The 20322-nt window shown below is 43.3% G+C and overlaps 1 protein-coding gene across 2 annotated transcripts in view; it reads left to right on the top strand.

Moving 5' to 3' along the window:
• cdkal1 (CDK5 regulatory subunit associated protein 1-like 1) overlaps window positions 1-20322 on the top strand; it is a 267508-nt gene that overhangs the window by 75732 nt on the left and 171454 nt on the right. For both annotated transcript variants that reach the window (XM_042106955.1, XM_042106956.1), the window contains exon 7: window positions 5165-5285. In XM_042106955.1, the coding sequence (XP_041962889.1) occupies window positions 5165-5285 (121 nt within the window). The remainder of the gene's footprint in view (window positions 1-5164; window positions 5286-20322) is intronic.

Here is a 20322-nt window from a genome sequence, read left to right on the forward strand (position 1 = left end):
GTGTGTGTGTTTGTATGTATGTGTGTGTGTGTGTGTGTGTGTCTTTTGCTAGATAATGTGAGCCCTATCTGATTCTCGTCATTGCTGTAGCTAATGACGAGTCCAAAAAACACACACAACAAAATAAACATAAATCATGCAAATAAACAGCAATGTCAGCGTGATGCAAGTGTGTAACTGTACAGTTCTGTGCGCCGTCTCTCCTCAGCCCCTGTGCTGCCGCGTGCGTGTGCGTGTGTGTGCGTGCGTTCTAGTCCCCGTCCCAGTCATGCGGTTAGGGTTTCATCAAGCTGGAGCTGGTTTACGTTGGAGAACCCCCAGACCACTGCTGACCCCATGTCGTACTGCACAGCATCCAGACCACTATCGCAACAAGGCCACATCGGATCCAGTCTCTCGTCCAGAGACCTTTCTCTCTCCCTCTCTCTCTTTCTCAATCTTTCTCTGTCCCTCTCTCTCTCTCTCTCTCTGCTGTATTGCTGGTTTTGATTTAGGTGTGTTTGTCGTTTATGAACCCCATACCACCGTTGATCATTAAATCGTTAAAAAGAAGATGCATTGCCGGATCAGAGCCAGACCATAGCCAGATTCAGGCCAGATCCCAGTCAGATGTGACCCTTGGTGCACACACAGGTTTTGTGTATGTGTGTGTGCGGGCGTGTGTGTGTGTTTGTGTGTGTGTGTGTGTGTGTGTGTATGTGGAGAATGGAGTCCAAGCCTCATGGGAGACGGAATGCGCTGATTTCTGTGGTGAGCCACAGTGTGGAGAGGTTGAGCGTCATGCATCATGCTGACGTTGTTTGTGTGTGTGTGTGTGTGTCCATATGTGATTTTATGTTTATGCGTGTGTGTGTGTGTGTGTGTGTGTTTTGGAGTGTCATCAGCTCCAGCTGTGATGAGAGTCAGGCAGGGCTCATGTTACCTGCCAACACACATAAACACACACACACACAAGTGTGTTTTTTATTCTGTGCCTCTGTGTGTGAGCATTAAACCAGGGCCGGAGCACTGTGTGGAGACAAACTCAAGGTCAGGGTCAACACACACACACATACACACATACTGCTGTGTTGGGCTGTTAAGAGGCATCTGCTCTCTCAGTCTGAAGTGACAGCAGGGTGCAGAGGTCATTATGACTGCAGAATGTGTCTGTCCATCAGGCCACTGCCCTGGTCTAATGACCACTGGTGTGCATGTGTGTGCGTTTGCGTGTGTGTGTGTATTTACTTTCATTTTGGTTTGGTGCATGAGGTTTAGGTCTGAGGTCTTTAGTTAAGCGTTTTGGTTTAGTCTGTTTGTTTTTCCATCTCTTTAAAACGGTTTCTGATGCAGACACTAACTGCCCTTCCCTACTCCACTGGCTGGGGAACAGACGGTGTCCTTGGACATGCTGTTTCTCTTGAGTCTGATGGCTACACACACACACACACACACACACACACACACACACACACACACACACACACACACATTCACATAAACTGTCTCTCACACATGCACACAGGGCCCTTCAGGAAGATTTAGTTTTCTGTGGCCTGGATTGCTCTACAAGAGCTCTTAACCGATAATGATCATGACACCAACCCCTCTGAAAACAATGGATTCAAAGAGCATTGACAGGTTCTTCCAAATAAGCTGGTTATCCATTGGACCACAATGACTGAACCGGAGACTCCAGCAAGAACCAGTCTTTATGTTCTACTCTACAGTACAGTTGGGAACCATGCAGTTACGATGTATAGTTCCTGTTATGGGTCTTTTCGAATTCCCCCTCGTCACAGAGTGATGGTGATGATGCCTATGGTGAGGCAGGATTGTCCCCTTAAAATGCAGCAGGTACAGGAGACATCTGGTACTCTGTACTCTCTAGAGATGAGAACCAGCACCCCTCCACCCACCTCTCCTCTCTCTCTTTGTCCCTCTCTCTCTCTCCACCCCCACCCCCCCCCTCTCGGTCCTGATGGGAGAGGAAAGGAGGAAAGGATGCTGGGACACTGTAGCCTGAGAAGCGCTACTGATGCCGTACTGAACTGAACCAGTGAATCAGAAAATGACTTGTTCTACATGGAGGCCAAAAGGCTCTTTCTCTGTCGCGCTGCCATTATTTGCATGTAGATGGGTGTTTGAATTATTTATCTGAAGTTATTAGCATGCTTTGTGTATGTGCGTGTGTGTGTGAGCGGCGGTCACTGCTTTAATTAAATTCTGCTGTGTGTGTGTGTGAGAGACACACGAGACTTGCTTATCAGATTTGATCTGCAGCGGAGGCGTGATTAAGGAGCTGAGCGACCGAGAAGCCCGAGCATCCGAGCACTTAGCACACATCTGCACAGGTCACCGTGTCAGCTGATACCCCCTCTCTCTTTCCCCCTCTCTTCCTCTCTCTCTTTCTCTTTTTCATATCTCTCTCCCTCCACCTTGTCTTCCACCCAATTTTCTCTCTCTGGTCCTTGCTCTCCCACTCACTCCTTCTCTCTCTCTTTCCTCTTTCTCTCTCCCTCCCTCTTTCTCTCACTCTCTCCCTCCACTCCCTTCACCTCCTTCTGTAATTTCCCCTTTCTCTTTCACTGCTTTCCTCAATTACCTTCCCTCTCCCTCTCCCTCTCCATCTCTCGCTCTCTTTCTTTCCCTCCTTGTTTCCTTTTTCTCTCCCTGACCTTAAGACAGAGGGCTTGTGTCTAAATGGTCCATTACAGCAGAATTGCTTTATGTCTTGTTAAATTTATAAGGCAAAAAGGGGTCAAGTGAGGAGGATTCTCAGTCTTCCTGCTCATGTCCTGGTAAAATAATAACCACTTCGGCTCGCTGGCTGTAAACACGTTTATTCAAAGACGCCGGCGCCCTGACCCTAAAGTGGGCGTGTGTGCGTGTGTGTGTGTGTGTCTCACTAAAGACATTTATTTCCACCCAGCGTCTTGTTCAGGATGCCTGAAATTGGATTTGGAGTTCTGAGTTTTGTTCTGTCTTGGACTAGGCTCAGGAATACAGACACACACACACACACACACACACACACACACACACACACACACACACACACACACCTCTTGCGAAAAAACACACTGGTCTATGTATCAATGGTGACTAATTATTGTGTATATATTAACATCAACACTGGGTGTATACACTACCATTAAAAAGTTTGGGGTCACTTATCAGCAACCATTCATCCAATGTTCTAAAGGTAAATTCTGTTTACTAATCTGATATCATTTTAAAAGGATAACTGAGAAAGCATTGGAGAACCCTTTTGCAATCATGTGAGCACAAAATGTAATCTGAAAACTGCTGCCCTGCTTAAAAAAAAAAAAAAGAAAAAGCAATGCAACTGATCTCAGCTTGGTATACTGTCTGTAATGGAGTGGAATGGAAATTTCTAAGTGACCCCAAACTTTTGACTGGTGTGTGTATACATATTCACACACGCCCACATACACACACACACACACACCTTGTGTATATATTAGTGCTGTCAAACGATTAAACATTTTAATCACGATTAATCCCTGAATTCCTATAGTTAATCACGATTAATCACATATTTTATTGCATGATTAAAATTCTATTATTTTGCATTTCTTAACTTTCCAGGAGTCCATGTTAACAATATAAAGCAATTATTGTGTATCTTGATTAGGATTCAAATGAAAGCAAAGCAAGTTACTTCATTAACTTAACTTTAAGATGTAGGTCTATTTGATTATTTCAAATCAAATTTCAAAAGATGTGCAGCAGACCTGAGGCAACACAATATACAACACATAACAAACATAAAATACTATATTCATTATCTTTGAGTTCAGTTGAAAATAAGGAACTTTTCGACATGAGTGTACTGCCATTTTATAGGCCTACAGTCTATGGTGCGCTGTCACTTGCCACACACATCAGCGCCGAAGTTTTTAACACGCAAACACTGGATGAACAATGGATTTTATGGAGCGGCGTCGACCAAATATAACTGAATCGTGATTTAGCCTACACGGCGGCAAAGTGCGATGCTGGTGTGCAGAGTTGTATTGAAAAGAATGGAATCTAATGTACAGTAAATTAATGTCGAAAGCAGAGTGCATCTCACTCATGTCGGCATCGGTGTCCACAGCAATTTAAAACACCATTCAGCTGACCGGGAGTTCAGAACTGCGTTGGTGTTTATTGTACGAATCTACTCTTTGGCCGGCTCGTAAGCTCAAACAAGTGTGTGCAGCATGCCTTTACGTAGCCTACGTAGGCTACATTTAATCTGCATCACGCCCCATTTTAGCGGAAAATAAGTTAACATACATACATCATTGATTCTAATGGGAAAGACAGATAGTCTTTTAATTTTACTAACACGGTAGTTATAAAGAATTATGTGTATGTTACTTAGGCTACTCATGTCGAAACGATGTAGGCTACATTACAACCCATTCAGCACGTAGCCTACTAGCCACTGTCCACTTACCATATGCCATGTAAAACGGTTAGCTTGCTAGCTAGCCAACTGTGGAACTTCAGTATAACAGGCATAGCCAATTATCTCACCTAGTTGTAGGAAAAAGGCTACGTTCATATTACAAGTGATAGAATGAACGTGTGACTTATGTTTAGTTGATGTTATGACATGTAAGCAAAGTAAGTTAAGCTTGCCGAACTTAGTTATAGTCACTACATTCGTGACACTCCAGTTAGTAGGCTAAACTGGAAAGAGCAAAAACTAGGAACATAATGGTCACATTAATCCCATAAACACACAGATAACTCTTACACCAACCTTATTTTGTGCCTTTTATTCACGTTTGTTTCAAGATTTACTAAGTATAACCCCTTTTCGCTCCCCACTTCTATGCAGCATAGGTTTCCATGATCCAAACAGCTCCCTTTCCCCTAAAAGGGGGCGTGTACATGCAGCACGGTCTAGCTAGATCCAGTGTGGTGTTGTAGTTCTTCGAACGTTACTAGTTGTTGCAACAGCTTGTGGAAAAAACTACAGTTTGTTACACCAAAAAGAACGTTAATCTCGCGATAAAAAAAAATGACGCCGTTAAAATAGGTTTACGTTAACGCCGTTAATAACGCGTTTAACTGACAGCACTAGTATGTATAAAGTAACTATAAGTCTATAAGTAACTATAAGAAAAAAAAAAGTTATCTATTGAACTGTGTGTTTGGCTTTCCCCAGGTCACTCAGTACGTCTACTGGGTCAGAAGAAGGACAACGGGCGTCGTCTGGGCGGCGCACGGCTGGATCTGCCCAAGATCAGGAAGAACCCGCTCATCGAGATCATCTCCATCAACACAGGGTGAGCACTCCACACACACGCCACTCAGAGAAGCAGGGAAGAGGGAGAGGAGAGGAGAGGAGGATGGAGAAGAGGATGATGAAGATGAGGAGGAGGATGAAGAGGAGGAGAAGGATGAGGGGGATGATGAAGAGGAGGGGGAGGATGAAGAGGAGGGGGAGGATGAAGAGGAGGAGGATGGAGAGGAGGATGGAGAGGAGGATGAGGAGGATGATGAGGAGGAGGATGAAGAGGAGGAGGAGGATGAGGAGGAGGATGAAGAGGAGGAGAAGGATGAGGGGGAGGATGAAGAGGAGGAGGATGGACAGGGGGATGAGGAGGAGGATGAAGAGGAGGGGAAGGATGAGGGGGAGGATGAAGAGGAGGAGGATGGAGAGGAGGAGGATGAAGAGGAGGGGAAGGGAGGATGAAGGGGAGGATGAAGAGGAGGGGGGAGGAGGACAGGAAAAGAGAGAAATTGGTTTTGGAGGAGAAAAGTAGAGATGATTGGGCAGGAGAGAAGAGGTGAGGTGAGTACAGAGGTCAGAAGAGCCTGTCTGGGCATCCTGAGAGAGAGAGAGACAGAGAGAGACAGAGAGAGCAGAAGAGAGGTGTAGGAGGGATGATCTGTGAAGGAAAGGACAGAGCCTGCTGATTGGACTGATCAGACACAGAGGGGGAGAGTTGAATGGGCTACTTGCACGAAATGCTCTCAATGTGGCCGTTTAGTTTCCAGTGGAGCCAGGTGTGTTTGAACCTGCCGCTACTGTTAATGTAATTAGTGTCTACACTGACCCGGTTGAGTGTTTCACTAGGGAATCAGCACGTTATGATAAAGAAGGATTGATGCGTGTGTTAGTATTGTTATTATCGGGCAAACAAGATATTCAGTGTCGGAATGAAGATATAAGGAGTAGAATCCAGCATAAGATGTCGTTATAACACAATTAGCACTGCAACGGGGAACTAGTGCCCATTGAGAAGAGAAGATGGGCAGAGTGAAAGACAGAAGAGGAGAATACGAAGAAGAAGAAGAGAGGAATAAAGGGAGAGAGAAAGAACAAGGGAATGAGGGAGAAGGAGCGATAGGGAGAGAGAAAGATTGGTGGCGGCATGGAGCAGGGAGAGTGGACGAGTAAACTGTGTTAAAAGTCCACCTCATGAAATATTCAGCTTCATCCCACAATTCAATTTCTATCTCCATCCCCTGCTGACAGTGTGTGTGTGTGTGCGCAGTCAAACATAAACACACATATATACACACACACCTTCCTGCAGCTCCCCAGTCTGTCTCCCACTGGTCAAATACACTTTTCATTGTATCAATTTAATGTAGCGTGTGTGCGTATGCGAGTGTTCGTGCATGTGGCTGCATGGCTATTTGGGTATCAAATCTGTTTGCTTTGTGGATGATGTTATTACGGGGGTCGCAAGGCTGTGTGTGTGTGTGTGTGTGTGTGTGTGTGTGTGTGTGTGTTTAAATGTAATTGTAAATGAAAAGAAAAACCAGCATGCAGTTTTAATGAGAGTGACACACCTGTAGTTGAGGTCAAGACTGAATCTCAGCTTTGTGAAATCACTGGAGACACAGAAGAGATGGATGAGTGTGTGTGTGTGTGTGTGTGTATCCATGTGTGTGTGATGGAGAGGGAGGGAAGGATAGAGAGAGAGAAAGATGGTGAGAGGGAGAGATTGTGGGTTTTTGTGACTATCCAGAGGAGCCTGTTCTCTCTCCTCTCCTCTCCTCTCCTCTCCTTTCTGCTCCTCTCCTCTCCTCTCTGCTCTGCTCTGCTCCTCTCCTCTCCTCTCCTGTTCTCCTGTGTGGGGAGGTGGCAGGGTGTGCTAGTGTGTGTTTGGTCTCCTCTTTCAGTCCTATGTGACTACATGAAAATCACCCTCACAATGACACTGTGTGTGTGTGTACCTGAATTTGAATTCTATGGACATATGCAACAGACCATAACAATCGGAGCTGAACCAAGCCACACAGTGCTGGGAATATGTGTGTTGTGGTGGTGAGACGTTGAGCTCTGTTTTGTGTGTGTTTGTGTTGGTAGTGAGACATTGATCTTTGTTTTGTGTGTGTGTGCATGTGTGTGTTTGGTGGTGGTGAGATGTTTAGAAGGGATCTAACAATCAGAGTGAGCATGAGTCATTATGATAGAGAAGTTATTTCCACAAATGACTCAAGTTTCTTCCCCATCCTACCCCCCCTTCCCCATCCACCCCCCTTCTCTCTCTTTCTCTCCTACTCACTCTTCCTCTATCTCCATGTCTAGCACGCAGAGACACACACACACACACACACACACACACACACACACAGAGACAGACACACATAAACACACACACACACACACAAAGACACACACACACATAGACAGACACACATACACTCAAACAGGGAAAGAGAGAGATAGACACACACACACACTGAGAGAGAGAGAGACACACACACACACACACACACACACACACACACATACACATGTGCACACACACACAGTGTTATTTATCCTTTTCTCCCTTCTGTCACTCGTCTCATTCTCTCATTCTTTTTCCCCCTCTTTCTTTCTGAGACACTCTTCGCTTCTCACTCTTCAACATCTCTCTTGGCTTGCACCTTTATGAAGTGTGTGTGCGTGTACGTTTGCATGTCTGCGTGCATGCATGCATGCATGCATGTGCTCATGGGGTAAATGGGTATGCAGGTGTACGCTGAGAGTTGGTGTGTGTGTTTGTGTTTGTGTGTATTTGTACGTGTGTGTGTTTTGTGCACATCTCTGTGTGTGCGTGCTCAGGGTGTAAATATGCAGGTGCACGTTGGGAGACTGTGTGTGTGTGTGTGTGTGTGTTGTGATGGGTTATGGTCTCAGCAGGTTGCTGGGCTGATACGTGGCTGCGGTTGAAAGCGATCACTGGGGTATGGCACCCAATTTATCACTCCGCTGGCTCATGATGCTGCTCATATCTCTGCCCCGAAGCAGCCACACACTCGCCACCAAAACCCTGCATATATCCCCTCTGACCAGCCACACACACACACACACACACACACACACACACACACACACACACACACACACACACACACACACACACACACGGCTCACGCACCTATACAAAGCTGCCATTTCCAATTATCCCTGCCCCAGGGAAGATTAGAAGCAGCAGTCATTCTATAGGCAAGCGTTTAAAGTGGGAAGTGGTAGGCTATTTGGAGCGTGTGTGTGTGCGCTCGTAGGTCTCGCCTGATAATCCTCGGGATGCCCAGTCGTCCCCTCCGCCCACTGTCCTGGAGGCTGGAGATCGATACGGCCGCAGACGCTGCAGACCGAGCCTCATTATGCTCGCACACCTCTGTAAACACACTGTGTGTGTGTGTCTCTGTGTGTGTGTGGTGGTGGGTGGAGGGGGGGGCGGGGGCTGTGTGTGCTGTGCTTTTGATGGTAAATTTGAGAAAAAGTTGGTGATTCTACATTGAAAACACTGATTTTACATTGAAAAAGGCCTGTAAATTATTTCTGTTCAAATCCTATGTCTTCATGTCCTCAAAATTACTTCAGTTTTACAGCCTGAAAATTGATTTTCCCTAGACAAAAAGGCCCTAGATTTTGAAAAAAAGTGCAGAAAGAGTGACTTTAAGGGTAGTCTAAACTTATTTTGGTACGCATTTGGTATCAATCATTATTTTTTTCTTCACATAATATATTTTATTAATGTTGCACCAATATTTGAGCTCTCCCCATATAATGGGCTTGACGATTTTAAGGATTAAACAAGTGGAGGTTGTGTTTTTCGGATTAAAATGGTATGTGGGGTATCTAGTACTGTAGGCACTCGGAAATCTATGTGAAAGTAGCTCAGTGTATGGGCAATTAGTATACAAAGTTCCAATGTTGTACCATAGATAAATTAATTCTGTCAGAATCATTGTTTTGCCTCGGGGCCAAGAATGAAAACCCATAGGTATGCAATGTAACCAAGTAAGTGTATTTATGTATGAATGAAACATGCTACAACGTTGGCACTTTATACACAAAAGGACTATAAACAGAGCTATTCCTATGTCAGTCCTATGAACAATCAGTCCTATGAACATTACCAAAAAATGCAATCACGCCTTGTCTTATCCTTAAAGGAATTATCCGGAGTAAAATGCACTTTAGATCAATTTACGGATGATTGGGAGTACATATGTTGAGTTGACATCAAAATCATGTAATTCGGATGCGTTTTGAGAGTTCGATTTTACCATTTTTAGTCAAAACTCGTTAGCCTGGAAGTGACCCGGGCATGTCATTTACGCTATTTTTATACCTCTTCTACAGTTCCAAACAACATTACACTTACGTGGTAGTGTGTAGAGGGTCCCTAAAGCCAAACTGAAGTATCCCGAGGTCTTTATGTGGTTGGATAGAGAGTCCAGAATGAATTTCATCAAGCCAGTACCTTTCCAGAACTGTTGCTGCTGCAGCTGCCAGCTTTAGGGAAAAGTCCGTAGGAGTCGATTGCCGTCAACAGGAGGCTACCTCACGCGAGACATCACGTCACATGACATTTCAAAATTCCAACCTGTTAGTAAGCTAGGGTTTGCTGTTGCATACAACTTCATTTCAATTTCGAAAGAAATACTGGACTATGTGTTTTTAAAAAAAAAAAAAATGGTGACGAAATTGTGAATTTCCAGAGCGTGTTACGCCACACTCGGCAATCGACTCCTACAGACTTTCCCCTGAAGATGGCAGCTGCAGCAGCAACATTTCACGTAAGTGTAATGTTGTTTGGAACTGTAGAAGAGGTATAAAAATAGCGTTTTGTAGCGGCAAAAGGACATGCCCGGGTCACTTCCAGGCTAATGAGTTTTGACTAAAAACGGTAAAATCGAACTTTCTCAAAACACATCCGAATGACATGATTTTGATGTCAACTCAACGTATGTACTCCCAATCATCCGTAAATTGATTTAAAGTGCATTTTACTCCGGATAATTCCTATAATATCTGTGCATTTGTTGCAGTGACCTCAAATATTGGCTCAACATTAATAAAGTATTGTATTTGCAGACAAAATAAAGATTGGTGACGTGGATACAAAAAATAGTTTACAAGACCCTCAGTATCACCAGTTTTGCACTTTTTTCCATATCTAGGGCCTTATATAAAACGAATGTGAATGCAGTACAAACGATGATCCTATCATAACGAGAACATGTCTGTCTTCCACTCTACAGAGTTTGGGCAGGCTAGGAATAATACTTTTCAAGATATTAATTAATGCCCTCCAAGATAAGGCATTTCTGATAGTGTAAAGCTTATACAAAATCAAGGGTGAAAAAATGTATGAAAACATTGGAATTTAGCAAAAATATTTTACAGGTCATAGTCTTGGGACCTAAATATTATGTAGACAAACTTTCAGCAAAGTCTGAGATGGTACAGCAACCATTTTCTTGGATTTTGTCTGATTTGACACAAAATGACCCCTTGTTGTTTTGTCTGTGACAGTGCTAGTACTTCTGGTGCATCCTGAAGTGTGTTTTGGATTGTGGCTTTTTGGCAGACACTTCTAGCACTGCCTACTACCTGGCTGACTTCAGACAGCGAAGCTGTTCTTGTTGAGACTTGTCCCCCAAATTATAATTTCTTCCACTCAATTAGACAAGGCAAACGAGGTGGTGGAATTGCCTCCATTCTCTCAAACAAATATAGTTGCACACGAGTCAACTTTGGCGAATTCGCTTCCTTTGAGTATATTGCCCTCACTCTGAAGGCTGACCCAGCTGTACTTCTATTAACCTTATACCGCCCTCCTAAACTATGGACTGGCTTTCTCGACCAGTTTTCTGAACTTATGTCGCTCATCATCACTAGCTATGATCGGATAATTGTAAATGGCGACTTCAATATTCATGTCAATAAGACAACTGATGCTAAAGCCAGTAAGTTCCTTAATGTGTTGGACAGTTTAGAGCTAAAGCAGCATGTTACAGGACCCACCCACAACCTTGGCAACACCCTCGATCTAGTCATTTCCAGAGGGATAGAAGTCACAGACTTATCAGTAAATGATATAAATATGTCTGATCATCATTGTGTATCTTTTAATATTGTACTACATACTCCAAAAATTCATCCCGAAATTGCAATCAAATCGCGACTCTTGGACATTAGAGCAGAACAGCAGTTCATAGCTCTTATAGACTCCATAAATTTAGATATTTTACATCATCCCATTGATCAAATGGTAGAGGCTCTCAATCGTGAATTAGGCGTTCTGCTTGACAGAGTGGCACCCTTAAAGACTAAAAAAAGGCCCTGTAGCAAACTGACACCTTGGATGAACGAAAATATCCATGATCTAAAAAGATCATGTAGGAAAGCTGAGAGAACATGGAGAAAAACTAAGTTACAGGTTCACCGTGCCATTCTAAAAGAAAAAATTGCAAATTATAATAGAGCTATTCGGAATGAGAGGAGGAACCACTTCTCTAAGGTAATTGCTGAAAACAGTGGAAACTCTAGGGTGTTGTTCTCTACCATTGATAGGCTATTGCATCAAACACCTTTTGATACACTCAGTCAGGCATCCTCTCTAAGATGTGAAGAATTTGCAGACTTCTTCAAAAACAAAGTCATTTCTATAAGGGAGGCTATTGGTAACACAAGTAATATGTTTGATAGTACACCCAAAAACAGCCCCCCAAAATTAAGATCCTTTAGCACTATTACTCAATCTGAGCTTGGTAAAATTATAACTCAAACCGGCTCCTCAACATGTGTTTTAGATCCAATCCCTACTACATTCCTCAAAAAAGTATATGATGGCTTAGCTCCCTTTTTTCTCAAGGTAATAAATACCTCATTAGAAACAGGTATATTTCCAACTGCTTTTAAAACCGCTGTTGTGAAACCTTTACTTAAAAAGTCAAATCTTGACCATACCAATCTGAGCAACTACAGGCCTATATCAAATCTATCGTTTTTGAGCAAAGTACTTGAAAAAGTTGTTTGTAATCAGTTAAATACCTTCCTCAACGAAAACAGTATCCTTGAAAAATTCCAATCAGGTTTTAGATCAAATCACAGCACAGAAACGGCTCTAGTAAAGATAGTCAATGATCTCAGACTAGCTACCGACTCAAACAAAGTCTCAATCCTTATTCTTCTGGATTTGAGTGCGGCATTTGACACCATTGATCATAGTATCCTAATTCACCGCCTTGCGAAGTGGGTGGGTCTCTCTGATAATGCTCTAAACTGGTTTCAAACCTACATTACTGGCAGAGATTTTTATATCAGTCTAGGAGATCATGTATCTGAAAAACATGACTTGCCTTTTGGTGTGGCCCAGGGGAGCTGCCTTGGTCCCCTGCTATTTTCTCTATATATGCTTCCATTGGGAAACGTCATAAGTCAGCATAATGTAAACTTCCACAGCTACGCAGATGATACCCAATTGTATCTTTCTGTGGAGCCAACTAACCCAGATGGCCTTTGCTCCCTCACTGCATGCCTAACCTCCATTAATCAGTGGATGAGCAAAAACTTTTTGAAACTAAATGATGACAAAACAGAGGTACTTCTGGTTGGACCAAAACTAAAGCGAGATATTATTCTTAGTAATCTGGGGAACTTGGCACACCAGGTCAAACCAAAAGTAACAAGCCTCGGTGTCATCTTAGATGCAGAGTTAAGTTTTAAGCCCCATATCAGTAAAGTTACTCAGACAGCCTATTTCCACTTGAGAAACATTGCCAAAGTGCGGCCCTTTTTAACTCAACAAGATGCAGAAAAACTAATTCACGCCTTTATCACTAGCAGGTTAGACTACTGCAATGCACTTTTCACTGGTCTTCCCAAAAAACATCTAAAGAAATTGGCACTCATACAGAACTCTGCGGCTAGACTTTTAACTAAGACTAAGAAGAGAGAACACATCACCCCTGTGTTGGCTGAACTGCACTGGCTCCCTATTTCCTATAGAATTGATTTTAAGGTTATGTTAATTACTTACAAAGCTCTGAATGGCATAGCACCTTCATATATCTCTGAGCTTTTAATATCTTATCAACCACAAAGGAAACTTAGATCATCCAATTCTAATCTTTTAATCGTACCCAAAGTGCTCCACAAACAAAGTGGAGAAGCTGCGTTTATCTATTATGCCCCCAAACTATGGAACACCCTGCCTCTGTACATCAAGCAGGCGAGTTCAGTAAATATTTTTAAAAAAGATCTGAAAACATACCTGTACAGGAAAGCTTTTAGTTAACTCATCTTATCCTGTAGACTACATTTTCAGATTATTCTACATCTGCTACTATTGGAGGGCGCAGCCAGCCAGAAGCAGATGGGCTCCCCCTATTAAGTCAGGTTCTGCTCAAGGTTTCTTCCTGGAATATGGGAGTTTTTCCTTGCCACAGTTGCCATATGGCGTGCTTGTGGGGGGTAAGAGGGTTAAGGCTGCCAGTCTTATGACGTCATTTTCTATATTTTTGATATGTTGCTGAGTATAACATAAACAGCAAAGAAAAGTGATTGATAATGACTGACTGACTATTATTGTGTTACATGCTTCAAATGTAAAGCACTTTGAGCTGCATTCTGTGTATGAAAGGTGCTATACAAATAAAGCTTTATTATTATTATTATTATTATTATTACTGCGTTCCCAGAAGTAGCGGTTGTTAAGCATCAGCAAAAAAAAAAACACATGACGCAATACAAGCACTGAGCACTGAGCTCCACATAAAAGGATGTTTTGCTGTGATTTGATTTTCTATTTAATTTGTCCGGAACAGGAGCCCTCGCCCAGACGAGCGCCGCGCGGCTCAGACCCCCGCGAGCCCATCTGGCCGCTGGTAAAAAGCCCAAAGCTCCTCGTCCTCCTCCTCATCCCTTTGTTATTGTTTTTCCGTCCACCGTGTGCACTTAGTGTGGGAATCACAGCGTGGTGGCTGCTGAAGCGCTTTTTTGAGGAAGTGCTAAAAGTGTGTTAGTGGAAGAAGAACTCTGCTGCTCTCGTCTCGAGAGTGAAGTCCATTAAAGCTGAGCCGGCGTCAGCCGTGCACATCGCTACGCTACGCTACACTGGCGGCCTTAAGGGTTCCTCCTCAGGCCTGTTTACCATCCACAGAGATTAGACCAGATGAAATAATGACACTAGACACACACACACACACACACACACAACCACAGATGCTGGTGTCACAGTCAGAGGTGATAGGCTCCTTGGTAAGCCTCTTAGGCATATGTCTTAATCTATAAGGCGCACTGCAGTCTGATGCTCTATGAGAGGGCCTTTTGTGTTTGAGCGTGAGAGATCGGTCACTTACTCCCTTGAACTCCTCCTTGGGTGTTAACCCCATTGACCTCTGACTGCTTGACCCCTTTGTGACCTCTACTGCTCATCTTTGATGTATCACACACACACACACACACACACACACACACACACACAGTATATAGTGTTGGTGTGTCCATCTCAGCAACACACACAGTGTGGGGAGTCTGGATCTAGAGGAGTGTGTGTGTGTACTGGGCATCTGTGTTGCCATACCAGCACACCAGCCTAATGAGCTTTGACTGTTTATTTAGCCCATCACTGTAACCCACTGTCTGTTGGATTTCAAATTCATCAAATTCCTCTATTAATGTATGTTTCTGATTTATTGCCTTGATGATGAATGTTTCCTGGATTTGGGCTCATCCACATAATACAATAATATTGTGTTTATGTATTTAACCATGTGTTCAGCTCCTAACATGATGAGATCGGCTCAATCCAAATGGCATCAAATAAATAAAATTTCAAATTTAATCATAATTTAAACAATATCGCTGTAGGAAGCCAGATGGTTAATCTATAGGAGTGTATTAGGATGGGCTGATAAACCGCTTGTTTAATGATGCTGGTCAGCTTTGGTCAACTTGAGTAGTCCTCTTGTCTCATTCACATGACTAACCTTGTACACATGCGCGCACACACACACACACACACACACACACACACACACAGAGGTTTGTATTGGGTTACAAATGTTTCTCAACATGTTTGTGTGTGTGTGTTTGTGTTGAGTAGGTTTTCTTGGCCACTGTTCTCAGCAGTGTTTGGATGTGCTGAACAGACTAGTCTATTTGATATGTTTACGGTGATGACACACTTATGTCTTACAGTGGCCTAGACACAGCTGTCAATGCACGTCTATTGTGAGTTATCAATTGTCAGTAACTTGTGTGTTCACTGACTGTGCAGCAGATGTGGTGTGTGTGTGTGTGTGTGTGTGTGTGTGTGTGTGTGTGTGTGTGTGTGTGTGTGTGTGTGTGTGTGTGGGTATTAAGGCTTCATGACCCCAGATGGCTGTCTGGCTGTTCAGACGTCACTGTTGTTTTTCAGCAAACTGCTGAGTGTGTGTGCGTGTGTCTCTTGTTTAGAGTGTATGACACACACACACACACACACACACACACACACACACACACACACAGGGTAAGCTGCATGAGGAGCAAAACTATCTCCCCCCATTATTGCCCGGTCCTCCCCAGGGCTTTGCGATGGCTGTTTTGCATGGTGGAGAGATGGCAATGCTTTATATTTTTGTGGGCTTACACTGTAATAATCTGCAGCTGGTGGGTGCCAATCGAGGTCATGGCACACAGTGTATGTCTTTGTGTTTAGTGTATGTGTTTTTGTGTTTGTGTGTGTGTGTGTAGTTAATGGGTGAGTGAATATTTTTGTACATGTGAGATGAAGTATGTGTGTACAGGTGAGATGTTTTTGTGAAAGATGTGTGTGTAAAAGATTGTGTGTGTGTAAAAGATTGTGTGTGTGTTTGTGTGTGTGTGTGTGTGTGTGAGTTTGTGTGTGTGTGCATATATACCCCACTATACATTATAGCTCTATGGTGTAGATGTCCATGTTCAGGTCACATGTCAAGACAGATGTGTTGTCCGTGGTCTGGTAGACGTCACAGTACACTATTGGCCAGGGTGGCTTAACCAGTGTGAATGACAACAAACACACACACACTTGGGATTCGAGGAAGCTGATGATGAGGGATTCTGGGATTTTACAACCCCAAAACAAAAAAAGTTGGGACCTTGTGTAAAATGCAAATAAAAACAGAATGTGATAATATACAAGTCTCGTAAACCCATATATAGTAGCAAGAAGGACATAGACAACATATCAATGTTGAAAATGAAAATTTGGACAATTTCATGGAAAATATCTATTAATTTTGAATTTGATGCCAAAAAAGTTGGGATGGGAGCATGTTTACCACTGTGCTGCTTCACCTCTTCATTTAACAAAATTCTGTAAATGTTTAGGAACTGAGGAGATCATTTGCTAGAGTTTTGAGAATGAAATGTTGACCCATTACTCCCTAATACAGGATTTCAGCTGCTCAGTATGGGGTATTCTTAGTCATGTTTTTCATTCCATTATGCATCTAATTTGACAAATCTGGACTGCAGACAGGCCACTGTAGCACCTGGACTCTTCCTCTATGGAGAAATACTATTTAAATATGTGCAGATATTGCACATTTTGGCATTGTTTTCCTGAAATGTGCAAGGTCTTCCTTGGAATAGACATTGCCTGGATGGCAGTATAAAACCCGTATACATCATTCAGAATTGATTGTGCTTTGCCAAATGTGCAAGATGCCCATGCTATAGGCACAAATGCTCCCCACATCGTCATAGATGTTGGGTTTGGAACTGAGCACTAAAACAAGTTGGATAGGTTGGATACATGGATAGGCTCTTTAGCCCAGATGAGTCCATGATTTCCAAAAAGAATGGCAAATTTTAATTGGTCTAACCACAGGACCTTTTCCATGTTACCTCAGTCCATTTTAAACAAGCTCGGGTCCAGATAAAATGGTGGTATTTTCTGTATCATGTTTCAGTACAATTTTGGCTGTTATAATTTTGGCTGTAGTTTTTGAATTGAGTATCAAATTGTGCACATAGACAGTGGTTATCAGAGGTTTTCCTGAGCCCATACAATGACAGGTCTGGAAACAGGTCTGGTGTTGATGCAGTGCCATCTGAGGTCCAAAAGACCACGGCCATCCAATTTGTTTTTCAGCTTTTTCCCCTGTTTGCAAAGATTTCTCTGGGTTTTCTGAATGTTTCAATAATATTATGTCCTGTAGATGATGGAACTCCCTGAATACTTCACAATTTCATGTTAAGAAGCATTAAAATTAGCCTGGAAAATCCAGACCCTGATAATCTAGAAAGATTAAGGGTCTGGCAAAGAACAATGTAATGGCCCAACTCGAGGGACAGCAACAAGCATGCATTTAAAAATCTCACTGCACACAATTGGATAACACTAGACCATGTTTATTCTGAATGATTTCGGACTTTGACGCAATCGGATAACACTATGACCAATGTGTACTGTCCTCCAACGTTGCAGCGCTGTCTTCATCAGTTTAGCTGGTTCCCCGGAATGTTGGGGTAAAAGTGACGTGCATCATTGCTCTTTGCCAGAGTGTCTCGCAGAGACAATTCCATTGTGCTCTCGCGAGTACTCTGGATTTCCAGGGTACATTAAAATAGCATTGTTTAATCATTTGTGCACACAGGTTTACACAGAGTGATGAATAACCCTACATTTTTACTTCTAAGAGACCCGTCCTCTCTGGGATGCTCTTTTTCCTACCCAATCATGTAGCCAGTTATCCTAATTAGTTGTGAAACATTCCTCCTTTTGCTTTCTTTATTATTACACTTTTCCAGCATTTTGTTACCCCTGTCCCAACTTTATTTGAAACATGTTGCTGGTATCAAATTCAAAATCAACATATATTTTCCATGAAATAGTCAAATGTGTCATGTTCAACATTTGAATATGTTGTCTGTGTCCATTTTGCAACTAAATAGGAGTTTAAGAGTTTTGCAGATTATTACATTTTGTTTTTATTCACATTTTACACAATGTCCCAACTTTTTCTGTTTTGGAGTTGTAATTTGTGTGTGTGTGTGTGTGTAAGAAGTGACATCAGAGCTGACATTTGGAAGCAGTTTAGATAGAGTGCTCTTTGTCAGACAGGAGGACTGTGTCTTGGGTGTTTTTCTGCTTGAGGCTCTGCCACACGATAACACACTCACACACACACACACACACACACACACACACACACACACGCACACACAAATTCAAATCCTTTTGAATGTCATTAGAATCTCAAAGCGTACTTGTCCCTTGAGCAGAATAGTCTGTGTGTGTGCGTGTGTGTGTGTTTTTGTGTGTGTGCGCACATATTTTTTTTTTAAACACCCCCCCGCCCCCCTCCCCCCTCCCCCCTCAAAATGCTCCACACATTGGCAGCACACTCCACACATTCGATTCCATTAGACTCCATTGTTTTCAGTACAACTGCGCACACCAATCAGCATCACACTTTGCCACTCAATAAAATCGCCTGCATCGCCTGTGTGCACATCTCTCTCTCTCTCTCTCTCTCTCTCTCTCTCTCTCTCTCTCTCTCTCTTCTTACCTCTTTCTCTCTCTTTCCTATTTCTCTCTTTCTCTTTCTGTGTGGGTTTAATTATGGCAAAAGGGCACTTTGCCCTGCACCAGGCATTAGTGGAGAGATGTCCCTTGGTTACTTCAATAGGTCCTCCAGGTAATGGTTTGTATAGAGATGTACGTTCTCTGACGTGGTTTCAGAGTTATTGAGCATTGTTTTGCTTTTAAGACTTGAAAGTCCTCATCCCATGGGTAATACGAGCCTTCCCAGAATTCAGTGTTTCCCTTCTCAGAATCCCCTTTTTATTCTACCCAGAATCCCACGCCGGTGTGTTTTATGCAAAGGTCAGTTGAAAACATCGCCAGTGGCAACTTCTTGGACTTGTCCTTCTGCTTCCAAGGGAGCACATGACTGTATTTTGTGTGTGTGTGTGTGTGTTTGTGTGTGTGTGTGTATGTGTGTGTGTGTGTGTGTGTGTGTGTACACAGAGTGGGCGGGGGACAGGGGTGCAGTGAGTGTGTGTGGAGAGGGTATGTTTGTGCGTGGTTGACTGTGCCTTTGTGTTGTGTTCAAGCATGTGGTGTGACTCTGATGTTTTCATGAGTGTGTGTGTAGGTTTGTGTGGTTATGTGTGTAGTGAGGTTGGTTTTTGTCTGTGATCAGGCCACCCATCTCTGCTGGTAAGTCTTGACCCTCTGGAATAAAATGACCGCAGCTGCTAAAATCAGGGCTGTGCTAAAAATAGTGTCCTCCAAGAGAGACTGCGTGTTCCTCTTTTTGATGAGAAAATCACTTGTTTTGATTGAGCCGCTGCTCTCAGGGCCAGATGATTACTCTTGAGCAGACCAAGCCACGCACACACACGCACACTCACGCACACTCGCACACTCACACACTCACACACTAACACTCTCCCCCTCTTTCCGTGTCATTCACTCTCTGAGGGGCACAGCTGACCACAACAAATAACCCAAAACATAAACACAGCCCATGTTTTAGTCTCAGAGCAGGGAAGTGTGTGTGTGTGTGTGTGTGTGTGTGAGAGAGAAATGGATTTGAGGTGAACAGCCTTGGCCTCTGCCTTGGCACACTTGGGTTGTGTGTTTCTCCTGGCTCCCCAAAGCCACTGATAAATCCTCTGGAACTCTGTGTGCTGAGCTGACCTGACTCACACACACACACACACACACACATGAACCGACATACTTTCTAACGTGAGAAAGAAAGTCTCTCCCCAGCCTTTCCCCTGCTTTCTCTCTTGCAGTGGCTTAGGGCTTCTGCCAGACCAGAGGCCCATGTGGAGTTCAGAACATACCCAGGGTGGAGGCACAGGGGGATGGTGTGGGGGTGTCTGTCTCTCTGTCTGTCCGTTTTTCTGTCTGTCTCACAGCATGCAGTAACCTGAAAGTTGTCGGTTCAATTCCCGGCTTCCACCGTTGTGGCCTTGAGGAGGGCACTTAACCCAAAGTTGCTCTGGGGAGAATGGCCCTTTAGTATAATTAAAATACCGGTATGTACTGTAAGGCACTTTGGATAAAAGCATCTGCTAAATGAAGTAATGTAAAT

This window comes from Alosa sapidissima, chromosome 10, assembly GCF_018492685.1.
Source record: "Alosa sapidissima isolate fAloSap1 chromosome 10, fAloSap1.pri, whole genome shotgun sequence".
NCBI classification, from domain to species: Eukaryota; Metazoa; Chordata; class Actinopteri; order Clupeiformes; family Clupeidae; genus Alosa; species Alosa sapidissima.